Below are 17,974 nucleotides of genomic sequence, written 5' to 3'. Positions count from 1 at the left end.
ACACACACACACACACACACACACACACACACACACACACACACACACACACACACACACACACACACACACACACAAACACACACACACACACACACACTCTCACTCTCAGGGTCCAAAACTTAACTTTTTGCCACAGCTGCCAATTAATTGCCAAAATTATTTCTTACTGGCCATGAAAATGTATTTTACAGTATTTTTTAATAAAAACATAAGTACAATTATTAATATGACAATGAATTATAGAGCATATTTTGACAAACAGTGCAGCTCATTTGCTCTGTTCCAAAACCTACATAGACAGCTGCCTTCTTAGGGAGCATCCTATTGTTCATAGAACCTCATGAGTGACTGATTTGTAATGCTCTACACAAGCAGCGACTCAGTTCCCATCCACTTTATCAGCATCCTTGGTTCTGGAAGTATTTTTCCCATTCATTTTTCCCATAGATATTTTAAAAAGTCTTTGTTAAAGAGCCATGAAGCAAACCAAGCAGCTATGAGGTTAATCACATAAAGTTTAGAAATCAGACAAAAGCACAAGACTGTGACTTAATGACACAGTTCTCTGATTGGTGGAGATTATTCTGCAGAATCATGGGTAATGTCGTTTTTCACCAGGAATTCAACTATTACTATAACTATATTATAACTATACTTCACTATTATTTAAAAGATAAGTTTAAATAATGCAGGTCGATGGCTTCAACAAAAGCATGTGAGCATAAAAGCCTAAGATATTGTTAACAATTAATATCCCCATGGAGAAAATAAATGGGATTTTTACTGTACAGATTATTCAGTGGAGTTTGTGTTTAGCATGTTGCTATGTTAACATACTCTAGCAGAAACAAATATTGTGTAAAATTAGCCTTTTCAATTAGATTTGAATTGTTTTATCATATTTAGTTGGTGTTGGATCCTTAACAAGTACATTTGGGAATTCCTTAAAAATATTAAAACAAAGATGCCAGAACTGTTTAATACTGTATGAAGGGCCATAATTCTAACTTGACTGAGTGCCAAAAGTAAATGTTGCAGAATATCCAACTATATACCATTAAAATGTATTAAATTTGTAACATTTTTAAGTAATTAAACAAAAATGTAAATAATTTTATCAAGTTTTTTCCCATTACAATGCAAACAAACAACCAAAACAACAATAAATTTGTAAAATAAAAATATAAATAAGAAATGAAGATATGCTTCAGTGGCATGTTTTTGTTTTTTTTCTTCCTCTTGTGATATAGTATGGTGGGCAAAATCAAGGTCATTATGGACCAACCAGAGGGCATCTTTGTATTAAAAGAATTGGAAATGTGACCAGAATCATCAAATTCCCATCCTTATTCATAATTGACATTTATCTTAACTCATCCACCATCTTAGATGAACATTTTTCACTGAGCTTGTTGCAGTGCATAATGGGATTGCCTTCTATTTCAGCAGATGCTTTTGATGATTTACGGTCAGTAAAGGACACACGCTCAGTCTCAGAGTAATATTGCGGATCGTTATAAAGACAAAGACAAACCATGACTTATTTACTTGCCAAAGCCAGTTTTTTTATTCATGTCTGATGCATGGCAAGTCTTAATTTTGGACCCTGAACACACACACACACACACACAAACACACACACAAGCACAAATTACCAGACAGAGTCCTCTATATGACACAGACTTTTAATTTATTTTTGTATGCGGATAATATTGCTGCTGGAAAAATGGAATATCTATAGGACCAAAAACAGAGCACATACAGATATTCCTGTCTAAGAAGCCGAGGCACTCAGAAACATGCAGTGATCTGAAGTTTTATTTTCTTTCTCTCCATTTCACTCCATTATGTCTGAAAGTCTACAGGACACATGTCTTTGCGCAGAGGCTTTTCTAGTTTTTAAACCATTAGAGCTCAACCACATTGATGAGAGTATCAGTTGCATTTTCTGAATGAAATGCAGATTATGGACGTCTTCAGATATTCTTCAAATAATTTAATGCAACACAGATTTTAAAGCACCAAAGACTTCTTGTACGTACTTGCTTCATATTCACTTTTCACAAACTGAGTTTGTTCTTTTCTTTTTTCTTTAAATGTAGTGAAGTAACGTTCGGAGTCATTCCTGTTCTGCAGCACCTTTTCCGCTCTGTAACTTATTAAAAAGGAATTCTGTGATAATTTAAGAAGTATTTCTTAAAAATGGTTCAGCAGACTTTCAGAAATATGTTATGGTCAAGCTGAAGCTAAAGCTTTCCAGTGTAGATTGAAAATTTACATGAGGATGTAAACCAGTTTATTAAGCTACCATTTAGTAGTATTAGTGAAAAACCTATAGATTTACCGCCAAGTAAAACAATATTTTGTAGAAAACACATTTTGTTTCAAACATTAGAGCAAAAAAAAAAAAAAAAAAAATGCAGCAATACATGACAAAATGACAGCATTCACTAAAACTAAAATAGTAAAATGAATGTTCAAGTAAATACTTTAATTAGACAAATGATAGAGACATGAGGGTGTGCTACATCACAGGAATGATGCTGATTACAGGTCAAACATTTGAAATGGAATTGTAGTGGGATGTTTTTTATGTTTTTAGCCATTTAAACTCTTTCTTTATTTTATCAAATGTAAAGGTGTTTTTGTTTTTTTTTTCGATATTACTTGTATATTTTGACATGCTGTTGGACATTGTGAATATTTGATAGTTACATAAGCCTTAAGGCACAGTCAGTGTCTCACAGTGAATGACAGTCTGGCAGTAGAGGGCGCTACAACACAAGAGTCTGCCTTCAGGACACTGAGTCTTGACATGATGAACAGAATAAACAGGCCAGAAACCTATTTTTAAAAATTACATTAGGTGTTTACATAAATCAGAAGATTCATGAATTCGGTTTACAAACTACTGTTCCATAATTTTGCCATGAAGTGATATAGATTAATTGTCTTTGCTTAGAATATATTTTGTAACAACAACAAATAATTACATTTTTGTAAAAAAAATTCTTGAATTACAGAAAATAAATTAAGAGTTGCTATTAAAGATGGAGAAATGTAATGTTATAGATGTTTTTAGTATTTATATTTTTATATTTTTTTTTTTTTTTATTTTTTTTTCTATATTTTTTTTTATCTATCTATCTATCTATCTATCTATCTATCTATCTATCTATCTATTTTTTCCCATTTATAGATTTACGACCCAACAGGAAGCACTTTAACAAAGAGAATCTTTATTCAATACATACCGTTTAAGGAACGCACAATAAATACACATTATAATAGATCATTCATTAGAAATACTGAAAACAGAACGAGAACTGCGATTTTAACTGGTAACATGATATGACGACTGCTGTCTGCTGCCAGTTCTTCCGGTCCTGCTGTAGCACAGGCTTCAATGACATTATACATCTGTACACGTGTCTTTCATATCTCATAATGCATCAAAGACTGAGGTCTGTTGTGCCAGCACTGTGTGTGTAAGTCAAGAGGTGAAGTAAAGACAAATCTGGACCAATGTCCCGACAATAAATCCTAGAAGGCAAAAAAAGAGTGAATTTGCTTTCGTAGTCTCTGGAACAATGGCAAAAATAAATCAGAAAATGAAGGCATTCGCGTTTAAGTAAACCACTGGTTACTTAAGCCAAGGCAGTGATCCAATGCTGCTGCCCAGATTCCCATTGCAACATTCAGTATTTTCAGTCATTTGAAAACACGTCTTCTCTCTTCGTTTGATTTATCGTTAAAGGTGAAATGTGTAATTTCTGCACTATTAGCAGCCACGAGTGTTTCTAGGATGTTCTGGGTGGATGCTCAAAATTATGATATTGCTCAATATTATGAAATTATAATAGTCTTAATTATGATTTGGTAACAGAAATTCAAAAGTAGATCTAAAGTCATAATTGTGACAAAAACAATAACACCAAAAGTCAAAATTGTCAAAAATGTAAAATTATGAGATAAGCAGTAGAAATTATGAGTCATACACAAATACAAAAAAGTTGAAATTATGATGATTAAGACATCAAAAGTTGCTGAAAGAATTATGAGATAAAAAGTAATTTGTAACAAAAAGTCAAAATTATGACATCCAATGTCAAAACTGACAAAAAGGCAAAATTATGAGATAAACAGTTGGAATTTTGAGATAAAGAGTCATAATTATTACAAAACAGGTGAAATTGACAGCAATTATGACATCAAAAGTGTAAAGTGACAAAAAGTCAAAATGATGAGATAAAAGTTATAATTTAGATTATTTCTGTATCATATTAATAAGTTAGAATGTCATAATTTTGACTTTATCTCGTTTTTATGACTTATGTCATAATTATGACTTAAATCTCAAAATTTCACTTTAATCACAAAACTTTTGTCATAATTTAAAGTTTTTATATCATATGTATCATTATGACTTTTTATATCATAATTATAATTTTATGTTCATATGTGATGAAAATAGGCTTCCATAGGGAAAGGTAATCACACACCTCTCAAAGCGATGCATTGTGAGCCATATTTCATGTTTTTAGCATAAAGAGTTGTTGTCTGGGTAAATGCATGAGGTTAAAGGTCCTAGTTATAGTTCGGCATATTAAGCTGGGAAACAAGTTTTCAACAACACACTCCACCTTTAAGGATCTGATTAATTAATTACCACCCATCGAGGTCATGCTACAATGTTGATGACATAAAAGGCATTTGATTGTCCTGACTTGAGTTTATTGAGGAGCATTCTCCACTGGACAATGACTCTTTCCATCAAAAGGATAAACAAACTGACAGATGCATCATAAGGTTTGTGCGTTAAAAACAGCTTCATCTCAAGTCGTCAGTGCTTTAAGGTAGTATTTCACACAAAAATGATTCTGTGATTATTTAAAGACCCTCATAGCATGAAGATTTGTTTTTTTAAATGTCTCTTTTTTTTAGGGGACAAAATACCAGCATACGGGTTTGGAATGACATGGATGAGGGTGAGTAAATAATGACTGAATGTTTATTTTTGGGTGAACTTTCCCTTTAACATGGGAGGAAATCTGATGTGAAATGAATTCACTCCTTTCAATGAACATTAGCTTTCATGTGTGGCATTATCACACTGTAAACTATTGCACTTAACAAATTACTCTTCAGAATGATTTATTCAGTCAAAGCTGATTTTTAAATTAAATAACCGTGACAAGAATAATTATCTGTTTTCCTCTCAAAATCCTCAGCACAGTTATTGAGAGAATATTTTCACATCATGCCATAAAATATGTATCGCTATAAATTGAGAAAAATCACCTTCCTGGCTTCCATCCATTCAATACTATCTATTATGCAATAAATGTAAAGTATTACCTTGTACAAACCTTATATTAGTTCATTTGTATTCTAGACTTTGTAATTGAAACACTTTTAAAAACCATGTTGGTTCGCAGTAACTTGATGTATTTCAAAGTGCATTTCATCAGAAATCCCTGTATAATCCCAAAGATAATTTAAGACTTTAGTATCTCAGAGTTTCATAAGACAAAGTGTTTGATAATTTTTATTATGGTAATCTGGTTTAAAAAGTTAAATCTGTTATCTAACTGCCTTCTCTCTCCCATCTGCCATTTTAGAGAAAATGCATATATATATATATATATATATATATATATATATATATATATATATATATATATATATATATATATATATATATATATATATATATATATATATAGTGTTAGTGACAAATCCTTCATGTCATGTCATGTCCTTCAAACTTGGAGATATGCTATAAAAACATAATTTAGGGCTGTGTTCAGAATAGCATGCTAACATACTACCATGTATACAGTATGCACTGTATCCAAAAGTAATATGAGGGACAATTTAGTTTTTCCTTACTTTTTCTTGATATAATTTAATCACTCTGCAAATGTTTAATGAAAATATGTAAATTAATTATTTTTTTCTATTATTTAAAAATAATTGTTAGTATACTATGAAAGGTTGTTTCCACAACGAGATGATTTATTTATTTCTTTTTTTAAAAAAGGTATTTGTGACTTTATATTTCACAATTCAGACTTTTTGTCTTGGAATTCGGAGAAAACAGGCAGAATTGCAAGATATAAACTCAGAATTGTGTGGTATAAACTCGCAGTTGAGAGAAAAGTCAGAATCGAGAGATAAAAAGTCACAATTACAGTTTTTATTTTGTGTTAGAAACAAAAAAAAAAAAAAAAACAATTGCGAAGTGAGAAAGAAAGTGTGAATTCTGAGTGTATATCTTGCAATTCTGAGAAAAAAGTTAGAATTGCGAGACATAAATTCAGAATCATGAGTTGTGAGATAAAAAGTTGCAGTTATCTTTTTTTTTTTTATTCCATAGTATACAGTATATACTATGCAGTAATCAAGTATTCTATTCTGAATGCAGCCTTAGTCATGGCATGGTAATGGATAGCCCCGCCCCCTTCAGTGCTCAGGTCACAATTGGTTGTGGTTCTGTGTAACATCAGCCAATGGAAAAGTGCAATAATGTTGAGGAAATGTATCATGTTCACAACTTAAATATCACAGTTTTGGTTTTGTAAGCAAAGGCAAATGAGCAGCACACATTTTAAGAGCCGTTTTCATGCTTTCACCAACTCTTAAAAGCATGAAGTATGTGTACGAAAACGCAACAGTATTGTTTTCTCTTTTACAGAACATCAAACTTTTACAAAACCATAAACCAGCGATGAAAGCTTAAAAAAAAACATGCTTTTATCAAACATTTAGATATACACTTACTTCAGAACACTTACAGCAACAACCTTTTTTTTCTGTTTTCTTTTTTGCACCACTGACACAGATACATAGAAAAGTTCTATCCACATTTCTGCTCAAAACTAGAACTTTTAAAATTACAAGAAACATTGCACGAGCCTAAGGCCAGGAATAGACTTTATGCTAGTATGTAAACGCTTGGCCGATGCTTGCAAGCGCGAACCTAAAGTTCACCCAAAAATGAAGATTCTGTTGTTTACTCACCCTCATGTATTCTTCTGCAGAACATAAAAGAAGGTAGAATGAACAATGTTGGACTCCAAGCAACATTAGACCCCATTTACCTTCATTTTATATATATATATATATATATATATATTTTTTGTGCTCCAAAACATTTGGAATGACATGAGGGTGAGTAAATCATTTTTAGGTACACTATCCCTTTAAGTTCTTGCTCTAGCAGTAATTAACCTCAGGGGGCGCTAGAATAGCTACTAATGTTTGTTGATTTAAAAACAATGGGTCTCATTTTTCACTAAGCATGTGCATGCATGAATTTGTGCTTGAAATCTGCATACAAATGTATCATGAACAAATCAAGAATTTTCGTCCTAAAATTTCATGTAAATTTACAGAAGAAAAATTGGAACAACTGAAATCACATGTACGGAAAAACCACGTACTGGTGGCCTTATAATCATGTTAAGATGAAATGAATCATGTTATAATCATGTTAAAGGGTTAGTTCACCCAAAAATGAAAATTAGCACTTTAATTACTCTCCCTCAAGGCATCCTATGTGTATATGACTTTCTTCTTTCAGATGAATCCAATCGGCGTTATATTAAAAACTGTCTTTGAGGGTGAGTAATTCACAGGCTAATTTTCATTTCTGGGTGAACCAACCCTTTAAGATGAAATTAATCGTGTTATAATCATGTTAAGATGAATTGCCGCCACCTTTCTCCCCGTTATGGACGGCTCTGGCTAAAAGTGCTAAAAGGCTCTAAAAGAAAATGTGGGAAAAACCTAATATGGAGATGGCTTGGGTGTTTTTTATTCAAATTTCAGTTGAGGTTGAGAATGCACATCGACATGTATGCAGAAATTTCTCAAGTTCTCCTGTATGTACAAATGCAAAATATACCAAGCAATTATTAGTGAATAAGACCCATTGCGTTATTGAAATCAAGCTTGTGTAGAAAGAATCGTTTGCGTTCACGTACTTGCGTAGAGTGTTTCCAACCTAAAGCTTATATGCTCTGATTTTGCAGTTTAAATCATTTTTGTTCTTCGCAAAGTTCAGTAAAAATACATATTTTTGGATCCGCCAAACGTTAAACAGGAAACTAAACGTTGATGTGCAGAATCGAAGGCTGCTTTTATACCCTTGCTGCTCTCTGAATCTAAACCGGAGTGGGCTCAGCGAAAGCGTCCAGTAAAGTAGGTCCTTTTGTGTTGTCCACTAGCGAAACTTCGGGCAGATTGTGAGATATCTCCTTTGGCTGTTCAGCTAAGTAACATTTCCCATTGGCGTTGTAACTTGTATCCTGTGTATTGTTGTTCATATAGTTTTGTAATTCCATCTGGCTCAGCTCTCCCGATTGGCTGAGGAAGGTCCCTTTGGATTGGACGCTTTTATCTGGCTGTGAGGCGCAACAGCCAATCACGGCCAAGTGGTGATTGGTGTATGGCTGCTCAGGCTGCTGGGAGTAGTCTGTGTATTGGTCAGCGGTCACATTGTAAGGAGCCTGAGACATGACCCTACTGGAGTCATTAACCCTGTCTTGATAGGATGCTGTGTCCCCTACGTAGGGCTCACTAGATTGGTTGGCAGAGGTTAAAAGTGCGGGTGGAGTAGCGTTTTCCATTGGGTAGTACTCCGCGGTGGAGTTGATGAAATAGGAGTTGCCGTTCGTTTGGTTGCCCGACGTGACCGTATTCTCCGAGTAACGCATCATGGAAGGGGGCGGAGCCACTTCGCTATTGGCCAATCCCGTGTCAAACTCTTCCGTCTTGTCTTCGTCCTCATTGTCGTCTTCCTCCTCAGAGTCGCTGTTCGCCAAACTCTGTGTGCTGGAGTCGGATAGACTGCACAGACTGCTGCTCTCATCCTCGTCCTCTTCGTTCTCGTCTTCTTCATCGTCTTCGTCCTCTTCCTCATCTTCCTCATCCTCGTCGTCTTCTTCGTCCTCGTCTTCCAAGGTGTCGTCCATGTCATCGCCGGCTTGCAGGTGCATGATGGTGGTTTGCGGGACTGTATCCGGGATCACATATTCCAGTGCATGCTGGCCCGTCGCCAGGGGGCTGCAGTGACCGTTCGGGTCACTGTGGAAACCGTTGCCGTTCGGCGCGATGGTGCCGGAATTCTGCTGCTGCTCACGGCTCTTCTCTAGTTCCAGCTTCATGATGGTGTGCAGGAAGTGAGTCCGAACTCGGATGGGGTTAAACTCGATCCTGCCGGCTGCGTTGCTGCAGCCCTCTTTTGTGCAGCCACACGGGAATGACATGCGGTCTACCTGTGGACATCCAAGAACACTTGAGCACAGGCCAGTTAAGGATGGTTTGAATTACACACAGCAGGAATGGTCTAAATAAAGCTCCTCTCTCTTCTGAATGCCTGATGCACTGCGTAAAATTTAACCAGCTGTATCAGCTGGATCTAATTAGTTCTCTCAAGCATACCTCTATTAAACTTTATCTCTGGACATCTTAAAGGGGTCATATGATGCGATTTAAGTTTTCCTTTCTCTTTGGAGTGTTACAAGCTATTTTTTGTTATTTAAGGTGTTTATATTTTGAAAGACTAAAGTCTCAAACCCAAAGAGAAATTCTTTATAAAAGCTAAGACTTGTCCATGACCCTCTGTCATGATGTGGGAAGATTTGCATAACGCCGCCCAATTGTTCATGCAAAGAAAGAAGGCGTAACTTTGATTCTCGCTGTTGCTGCCGGTGCCATGTCGTGGAGACATTGTTTCATTGTGAAAGCGAAAATACTTTGTTTGGCTTTCCAAAAGAGGACACAACTAGAAATCAGTGGTTAAGTTGTATTTACAACATTGTTCCAGAACAGTTCAACCCAAATATTTAGATGTGTGCAGCACATTTTATGGAGGACTGTTTCTTGATCCTGGGAGAGAAGACTACAATGCCGGCACTTCTGACTCACAGTCTGTAAGTATGCTTACATATGATTTTCCACTGATGAATCAAACATGAGTTTTGAGCAGTGTAGTTGTAGCTATGTTTTTTGAAGTGCTTTGTGAATTCATGTTTTTTGCGTTTTGTATGTTTCTCTTATGGCTTCAGACGTTTGTTCTATTCGACCTTATGTGCCCTGCGAAGTGCACATCACAGGATATTCCAGCATGATTCCAGTTCGAAGCGAACGTATATATGTCCCATTTAAAGTGCATTAAAGCTTGCAAGATGTGAATTTAAATTGTATTTATTTACAGAGGTACATGATGTCACATTTGTCTGTGTGTGAAGACGTTGCGCAGCGCAAATTCGGGAATGAATGTTCCTAAGTGAGGTAAATTAACATTGTGTAGGGACCATGTCAATGGGAACACAGTTCATGCACGGAGTTCACTTCTAACGAGCTGATTATCTGAATCAGGTGTGTTAACAAAGAGAGACATGCAAAATAAGCAGAGCTGGGGGACGCGAGGACTGGAATTGAGAACCATTGAGAGTAGCGCTGGTTGTTTGATGTTTTTCCGATCACAAATGTATACATGGTTTTATGTTTAAGCGGCGCGATGCAATGCAACGCGTAAAAACACAGTATAAGTCATTATAATCCGTAATTATGTCCCCACTGGATGCAACAAATGCCTCGTTTGTAATCGGTTTTATTGTTTTTGTCTTGTAGCACCGGTGTTCTGACCAGGACACGCATCACAGTATGACAAGGGGCATAACATTTCCATAACATGCTTGAGGTATTCAGCCAATCACAAAGCCCTGGATAGCTGGCCAACCAGAGCACACCTCTCTTTTCAGAACGATGAGCTTTGTAAAAAACATCGCGTTTCAGAAAGGCGGGGCATAGAGGAGAAACAATAATGTACAGTATGTGGAAAATAATGTTTTTTGAACCTTAAACCGCATAAACACATTTCATTACACCAAATACACAAAATACTTTTTTTTCAGCAACATCATATGACCCCTTTAATAATTTTTGCTTGTTAGTCTGCCATTATAATTAAGTTTCCTTGACAGGGTTTGCTTTACTACAGTAAGGAGAAGGAGGACTCTCTTGAGGGATGCAAATCATCTCCTGGTGTGGTTCTAGAAACTGGTTCTAGAAACTTATAAAACCTGTCACAAACATGTTACGGTCATAGTTCACCTCAAAATGATAAAAATTGCTCAATAAGGACTATTTTTATGACCATTAAAATAGTTTTGCATTATGTTCATGACAATTAAGCACATTTTAAACCATAATTGTCATTAGTGTTATGTGAAAATTATGTATTTATTTATTTAGTTTATTAATACCCTAAATTATATGATATTAATACAATTAAAAAATAATAATAATAATATAAAAAAGTAATAAGATAAAAAAAATTAAATAATAATTGCAAATATAAGAATCACATAATATATAATATTTACATTGTAAAATATTTATACATTGTGGTTATATTTGTTTTACTGTTTAATTCATACTGTTTTAAAAAATAGCATTTCAAATGACTGTGAAAATATATTTTTGAGTATATTAACCACTTAAATGCCTAAAAAGGCATACCCAAAGAGTATGCTTCTAAACAGAACAAAACTCAGAATCACTGTGGTAATGAGTAATAGAACACACCGAAAAAGGAAAAAATAAGTCCACCTACAATTTTTTTTTTTTTGTAAACAGATGCCTGCAGATGACTATAGCTGGGAGCTAGTAAATGGAAAACACAATGGGATCACAGCATGAAGCCTTGTTGTTTTTTGAGTTGTTTTATGTCACAAAGTTAACCCTGAAAAACACGCAGTGTATCGCGGGCAGTACATGAAACGCTAACAGGTTAATGAGAATCTAATTAGAATCATATATCAATAAAGTAAAATGTTGGTACAGTAATGAAAATGGTGGCTAAATGTGCTTAATTGTCATGAAAATAATGGCATAATGCAATTTTTTATTAAAAGTAAGAAATGATAAAACATTACAATATTATAAATAAAACAATTTATAAATAGTAGTAAATATAAAAATATTTACATTGTAAAAATGTTAATGTCACATGTCACACAGTGCATATTTTAAATTGGTCATAAAAATTATTTGAGCATGATGTTACCTAAAATAATACACATATTTATTTAATTTATCATAATTATTTATTTATTTATTTTTAGGTGAAAATTGACCCAGGTGTATTTTTGTGAGGCTAACTTGAAATATTCATTTATTAAATTCTAAATTATTATATAAATAATTAAATAGACCTAGAATTCCTTAGCAGTGATATCATGTTTTGTGTGTAATGTGTGTTTGCTGATCATACCTGACACTTGATGCCAGCGAGGCTGCATGCACAGGTCTCCGGGTCACAGAAGAGTCTGCAGTCACAGCCACAGTCTTCCCTGGACACCCTGATGGCTCGTAGCTCATGTTTCTCCTCCACATCGATCTTCTTAACCCCGGATGAGCGCAGCAGAGTGCGCCGCTTCTTAGTGGTCAGTGGCTGAAGGAAAAAGTATTCATCCACCTCTGTGTTATCAATGTCCAGGTCATCGTCAGAGATGTCATCCAGCGTGAGAGCATTAGCCTCTTCAGACTCCACCGAGCCGTTCTTCGTCAACTGAGGATGATACAAAAGGTGAGATATTAAAGACATTTGCACTTCAATATATGCATAACAAAAGTATCTGAATCATTTGCATACCCGCAGACGAATAGAGTTGAGTTTCTCCTCTTTCAAGTGGTCTCGGAGCATGTCTCTGTGGATTTTCTCCTGCTCCATGGCGAATTCTCCCAGCGTGTACTGCCGCACGCAGCTGTGTCTGCTGGACATGCCCAGTGTACTGCCACCCTGACTGGGCACGCTGGTGAATCCCTGCCTCCGGCTGAAGTAATACACAGTCACCTTCTCAAAGTGCACCCTCCTCGTCCTCATCCGCTTCTCCCGCTTCAGTATCGAGGATGCTAAAGACATTAAAGGTAAATAAAATTACAGTTTGGTTATTAAATTTGAAGGACACTGATATGCATCTTTCCGGTAACAGCACATTATGATTCGTGGACTAGAAAATAGTGATGCATTAAATATTTACAATATAATTGATTTTATATAAAATTACTGATATTGTGATTTTCGCAATGATTTATTTATATTAAATGTATGTATTTACATTACATGTATATTTATGCATTTGGCTGATGCTTTTTCATCCAAAGCAACTTTTGCATTCATGGTTTACATTATTAGTTCATGCATTCGCTGGGAATTGAACCCGTGACCTTGACGTTGCTAGCACCATGCTCTACTGGTTGAGCTACAAGAATGCATGTTCAGTATATAGCAGCTTTGATTTAAACTTCCTAACTGAGATTGTTCAGAAGTTTGATTCTTTCCACAAACCTGTTCTTTCAGATTCAAACTAATTTATTCAAAATCATTTAACCATTCATTCACATTGTCTCTGCATGGCTTTTTACTTGCTTTAAACTATTTTTGGTAAAATTAAATGTTGCTTATTATTAGGTATTATATTGGTGCATACGTTTTTTAATTTAGTGAAAAACAGTGTCAGAAACGTGCCTGATTATTTTTAACTAGATTCCCTGCTGGTCATTATTTGTAAGCTGTATTAGTAAGCCATTCTACTCAGTGTGCCTCTAGTGGCTCCTTCAGTTCTCTGCATGCTCTGGAGTTTCCCTGATACTCTCTCCCACAGCTCCCTTCATGTCTGACACAAACAGGACAAATAAGAACCATCTGCTGCTGCCGGTCCCCCGCCCAGAACCACCAGCAGAATACATTACACACACACACACACATGAATGTGTGCACTACGCTTAACCCAGTCTGACTCAGGAACTCCAGCAGAACTGAAGCACAGCCACTGTACTGCAAACAGAGGTTTCAAAAATATTTTATTCTGTGGCAGAAACATAAATTTCACTCCTGAAATCAAAGGGGGGAAATATTCTGCATAAAGAAATAGATTTTTCGGTTTTAGAAAAATTACATTATTTTTAGAAAAGTGCCATTATTTTCATGCAATTAAGTTGATTTTCCAAATTATCATTACTGCAATCCATCTAAATGTTTCACTTTTAAATTTTCTCAGTAGTGATTCTCATTAGATTCTAATTACTGTAATTACAGTAGGTAACTTTATGAAAACAATTTCTCAATGCAAACAAAAAATAGGCTTCAGTTTATATACAAAATATAATTTCTTACTTTTTATGTTTCAAATAAGGTGTGAAATCTGCCCTGGACATGGTTTTGTGCAATTCAGTCAGACATACAATGGTGTTCTAAACATGTACTCTGGTAATACCATGATATTGTTTAAAGTACACTACTGTTCAAATGTTTGGTGTAAGTAATATATATATATATATATATATATATATATATATATATATATATATATATATATATATATATATATATATATATATATATATTTAATTTTTTTTTACTTTTATCCAGCAAGGATGCATTAAATTGATCAAAAGTGACTAAAGACATTTATAATGTTATAAAATATTTCTATTTCAAATTAGAGTTTTATATTCATCCTATAGAATCCTAAAAAAAAGTATAACAGTTTCCACAAATATATGAGCCAGCACACCTGTTTTCAACATTGATAATAAGAAATGTTCCTTGAGCAGCAAATCAGCATATTAGGATGATTTCTGAAGGATCATGTGACACTGAAGACTGGAGTAATGATGCCGAAAAAAGTTATAGAAAAAAGTTATATTAACTTGTAATAATATTTCAGAGTATTAATGTTTTATCCATAATTTTTTACATAAATGCAGCCTTGATGAACATAAGAGACTTCTTTAAAAATCATTAAAAGAATCTTACCGACCCCAAACCTTTGAACAGATTGCAGTATCATATGCATGCCTAGGTGTATGAATATGGCAATCATTATAATACCATGCGTAATACCCTCAGATGCGCCACAGGGTTTGCATCTAACAGTCACTGGCTATTCATCATGTTTACTTTGCTGAAAATAGTTCCAGGAATCCAGCTCAGCAGGTTGATCTGAATGACAGTAATTTTCGATTATAAGCTACATTTCACATCTTAATGTAGACGTAACCTCTCTCTGAAGCTGAGCTGAAAGAGCAGCGCTTTCTAAAGGAGGAAACGGATGTCCTCTGGGACTTGCTGCACCGTGGGTCATCCTCAGACATCTGGTGCACATAAACTTCTAGTTATTTTTAATGACGGAATCAAAGTAAATGAGCGTCACAAAACATTAAAGAGCTCGGAGTGGTGATGGAGAACTAGAGCTGAAGAGCATAAGGAATGATTGACATGGAGGAGAACCCCTCACTTTATTGGGCCTTGATTAATCTGTATTTATTTTAGAAAAAGCTGACAAAAAAGTAAATTCCCAAATACTGCATCTGATGCTTTTCAGGTAAACTGCTCTTTTATTTATTATGAAGTCAAATGGTGGCTCATGTGCTTCAGCTTCTTAATGGTTAGCGGCATGAGGCCAGATGTTTTACCTTTATTGGGATGATGGATAGTATCTCAAGCCCCCTTCAGACAGGCATACTGACGATCAATATCAAATCTCAGTGATGAATTTTCCTTTCAAAGGGCCATTTTCTATTTTCTGCTACCAATTTCGAGCTAGTGTTTTCCCTGGGGACATTCTCTGGGAAAAGGTATTTTCCATCTTCTTTCTCATATACCCACAATTCAGTGCTTCAAAGCAATTACACAACAATTTTGTGCCAGTTGTCATTAGTTTTAAAGGAACAATTAACAGTTAACAGTTAAATTTTTACTTCTATGTTAATTTTTTTTAAACTTGTCATATGTGGGATGGAATGTTGGAATATTGTGCGATTCTTTAAAATGTTTGCAACAGAAAAAATAAAATAATACGTTTTTGGGACTATATGATGGTGAGTAAATAATAACAAAATTACACATTTTTAGGTAAACTACTACTTAAACGTCAGAGAAATGTTATGCATTAACTCTCATTAGTGTCATGACCTGGCAGTTTTTCTCTGTAGAAAATACAAAATATAAACTCAATTCTGAGATAAAATTTCTAAATTGTGAGATCAACTTTTTATCTTGCAATTCTGAGTTTACAACACACAGTTCTGTTTTTTGTTGTAATTGGTAATTGCAGCTTTTTATCACAGATTTCTGACTTTTCTTGGAGTTTATAACTCAAAATTCTGAGTTTATATCTTGCAATTAAAAAAAAAAGAAAAAGAACTGTGAGACAAATTCAAAATTGCTAAAAAAAGAGTCCCAGTTACCCTTTTTTATCCTGTGACAGAAACAAGTTTCCTTAAGTAACACACTGAATTAAATGTGAAATTTTGAATTTAAAAAAAATGGAAATAGTATTTTCTTGTAAAACATTCTACAATAATGTTACGTTTTATTTACAACTTAAAAAAAGAAATTACAGTGCACTGAGTGCAGGCTACGTTTCTCTTTTTTTCAGGGTTTCTGTGGGTCTTTTTAAAAAGTCTTTAAAAGGTCTTTACTTAGAGCAGAACACCTTACATTCTTAAAGTTATGGCATTAAATTTTGCGTGCAAATCTAAAGGGAAGTCTTTATTTGTTCTGGTTTTAATCTTAAACTCACTTAATTTTGATCAATTAAATACTTCTTATGTCATTTTGTGTCTTACTGTATGTCATTTTAGCAGTTTACATTTATAGACCATATTGACATATTGTGTTCCATTTAATTTTGTCCTTAAATTTTCTTGGCCTTCAAAAGGTCTTAAAAAAGTCTTATATTTTCCTTCATCAAACCTGCAGAAACCCTGTTATTCTTTTATTTAAATATTCAATCCGTAATAATGTTGAAACGTCACAGCTTTCTGAATATTTCACCTTAAAGCATTTCACGAGTTCACGCTTACATATAATTAGCTGAAGTATGATAAATGCGTATTTGGCGTGCTGTCCGGGGAAGGGCTCCGAGCTCGGGAATGGCCTGAACCTAGAGTACCCCCCTCCCCGTATAAGTGTAAAATGAACTCGAAGGGAGGAGATGGGGAGGAGGAGGGATGCTGTTAAACCGTCAATGGATAGTGGTAAGTCAGCTGTATTTATACTATGGTGTTGATTAACATGATTGTGCTCCACTGGTGTTGATTATGTTAAGTATCTGACGCGCTCCTCCCAAACCTTGTTAATAAAACATCATTTGATATAACTGTAGTTCTCTGTCTCACCTGTCCGCTGCAGTGCGTGTGTTGATGACGAGGATGATGCTGATGAAGAATGGCTGAAGTGTGATGCTGACGGGTTGACGCTGTCGCTGCTGTCTCCGCTCTCAGTGCTGGATATCTCCTCCTCCTCAGACTCCCTCAGTGAGGAGCAGGGCGACGCTCCCTCCACCTCCTCAAACTTCCTCTTCAGAATTCCACTCATGGCTGCCGTCAGGCTGCACCAGACAGAGAGAGAGTGTGTTAATAGAGTGCAAGTAAAAATCCCATTCAATTTTTTCCACAGACAAATACATTTGTAACATTCAATTACACATTATTTCAGTAATAAGTAGGGGTGTGACGAGACACTTATCCCACGAGACGAGACTGGGTTCACGAGAACGAGATGAGATTTTTAGACTTTTTAAAAGAAATCCTCAATGATGAAATATTTAGGGATAAATAGTCTTTAATTCAACTGAAAAACACAAAATGCAAAAAATGTAGGTGCATTTTGAAATCAACTTGTACTTTATGAAATTAAACATCTATTTTAATAAATTTTATGCAGTAATGACATGTAAACACTGCAGGTTTTGGTACAAACTCAACTGACAGGCAAGTAGTTGCACAAAAATTATAAATAGTATATATAAAAATAATAAACAACACAAATATCCCTTTAAAGTGGAAGTGAAGCAGTCAGTTAAGTTTATTATTTAGTAAACTGATTTCCACTTTAATAAAAAATATAGATAATAAACACGATTAATGTATCCATTTAAAAGAATAAAGC

General features: G+C 34.8%; 2 protein-coding genes across 7 annotated transcripts in view; one reads left to right on the top strand and one right to left on the bottom strand.

The window, feature by feature from the left end:
• Positions 1-3,054, top strand: part of LOC109068907 (polypeptide N-acetylgalactosaminyltransferase 3-like) — a 23,173-nt gene extending 20,119 nt beyond the window's left edge. For both annotated transcript variants that reach the window (XM_042764310.1, XM_042764309.1), the window contains one exon: positions 1-3,054. This exon is cut by the window's left edge and continues 141 nt beyond it. The gene's annotated coding sequence lies outside the window, so the exon portion shown is untranslated.
• A 168-nt stretch (positions 3,055-3,222) lies between these two features.
• csrnp3 (cysteine-serine-rich nuclear protein 3) overlaps positions 3,223-17,974 on the bottom strand; it is a 58,737-nt gene continuing 43,985 nt past the window's right edge. For 2 of the 5 annotated variants that reach the window (XM_042764304.1, XM_042764306.1), the window contains 4 exons: positions 17,203-17,414; positions 12,671-12,930; positions 12,290-12,586; positions 3,223-9,284 (listed from right to left, as the gene is read on the bottom strand). In XM_042764304.1, coding sequence (XP_042620238.1) covers positions 8,172-9,284; positions 12,290-12,586; positions 12,671-12,930; positions 17,203-17,401 — 1,869 coding nt within the window. In that variant the 5' untranslated portion in view covers positions 17,402-17,414 and the 3' untranslated portion in view covers positions 3,223-8,171. The remainder of the gene's footprint in view (positions 9,285-12,289; positions 12,587-12,670; positions 12,931-17,202; positions 17,415-17,974) is intronic. The other 3 variants (XM_042764303.1, XM_042764305.1, XM_042764308.1) reach the window with 2 other exon arrangements.

The sequence above is a fragment of the Cyprinus carpio genome, chromosome A9 (assembly GCF_018340385.1).
Source record: "Cyprinus carpio isolate SPL01 chromosome A9, ASM1834038v1, whole genome shotgun sequence".
In the NCBI taxonomy this organism is placed as follows: Eukaryota; Metazoa; Chordata; class Actinopteri; order Cypriniformes; family Cyprinidae; genus Cyprinus; species Cyprinus carpio.
The sequence above is the reverse complement of the archived record's forward strand: the minus strand, read 5'-3'. Positions and strand labels throughout refer to the sequence as shown.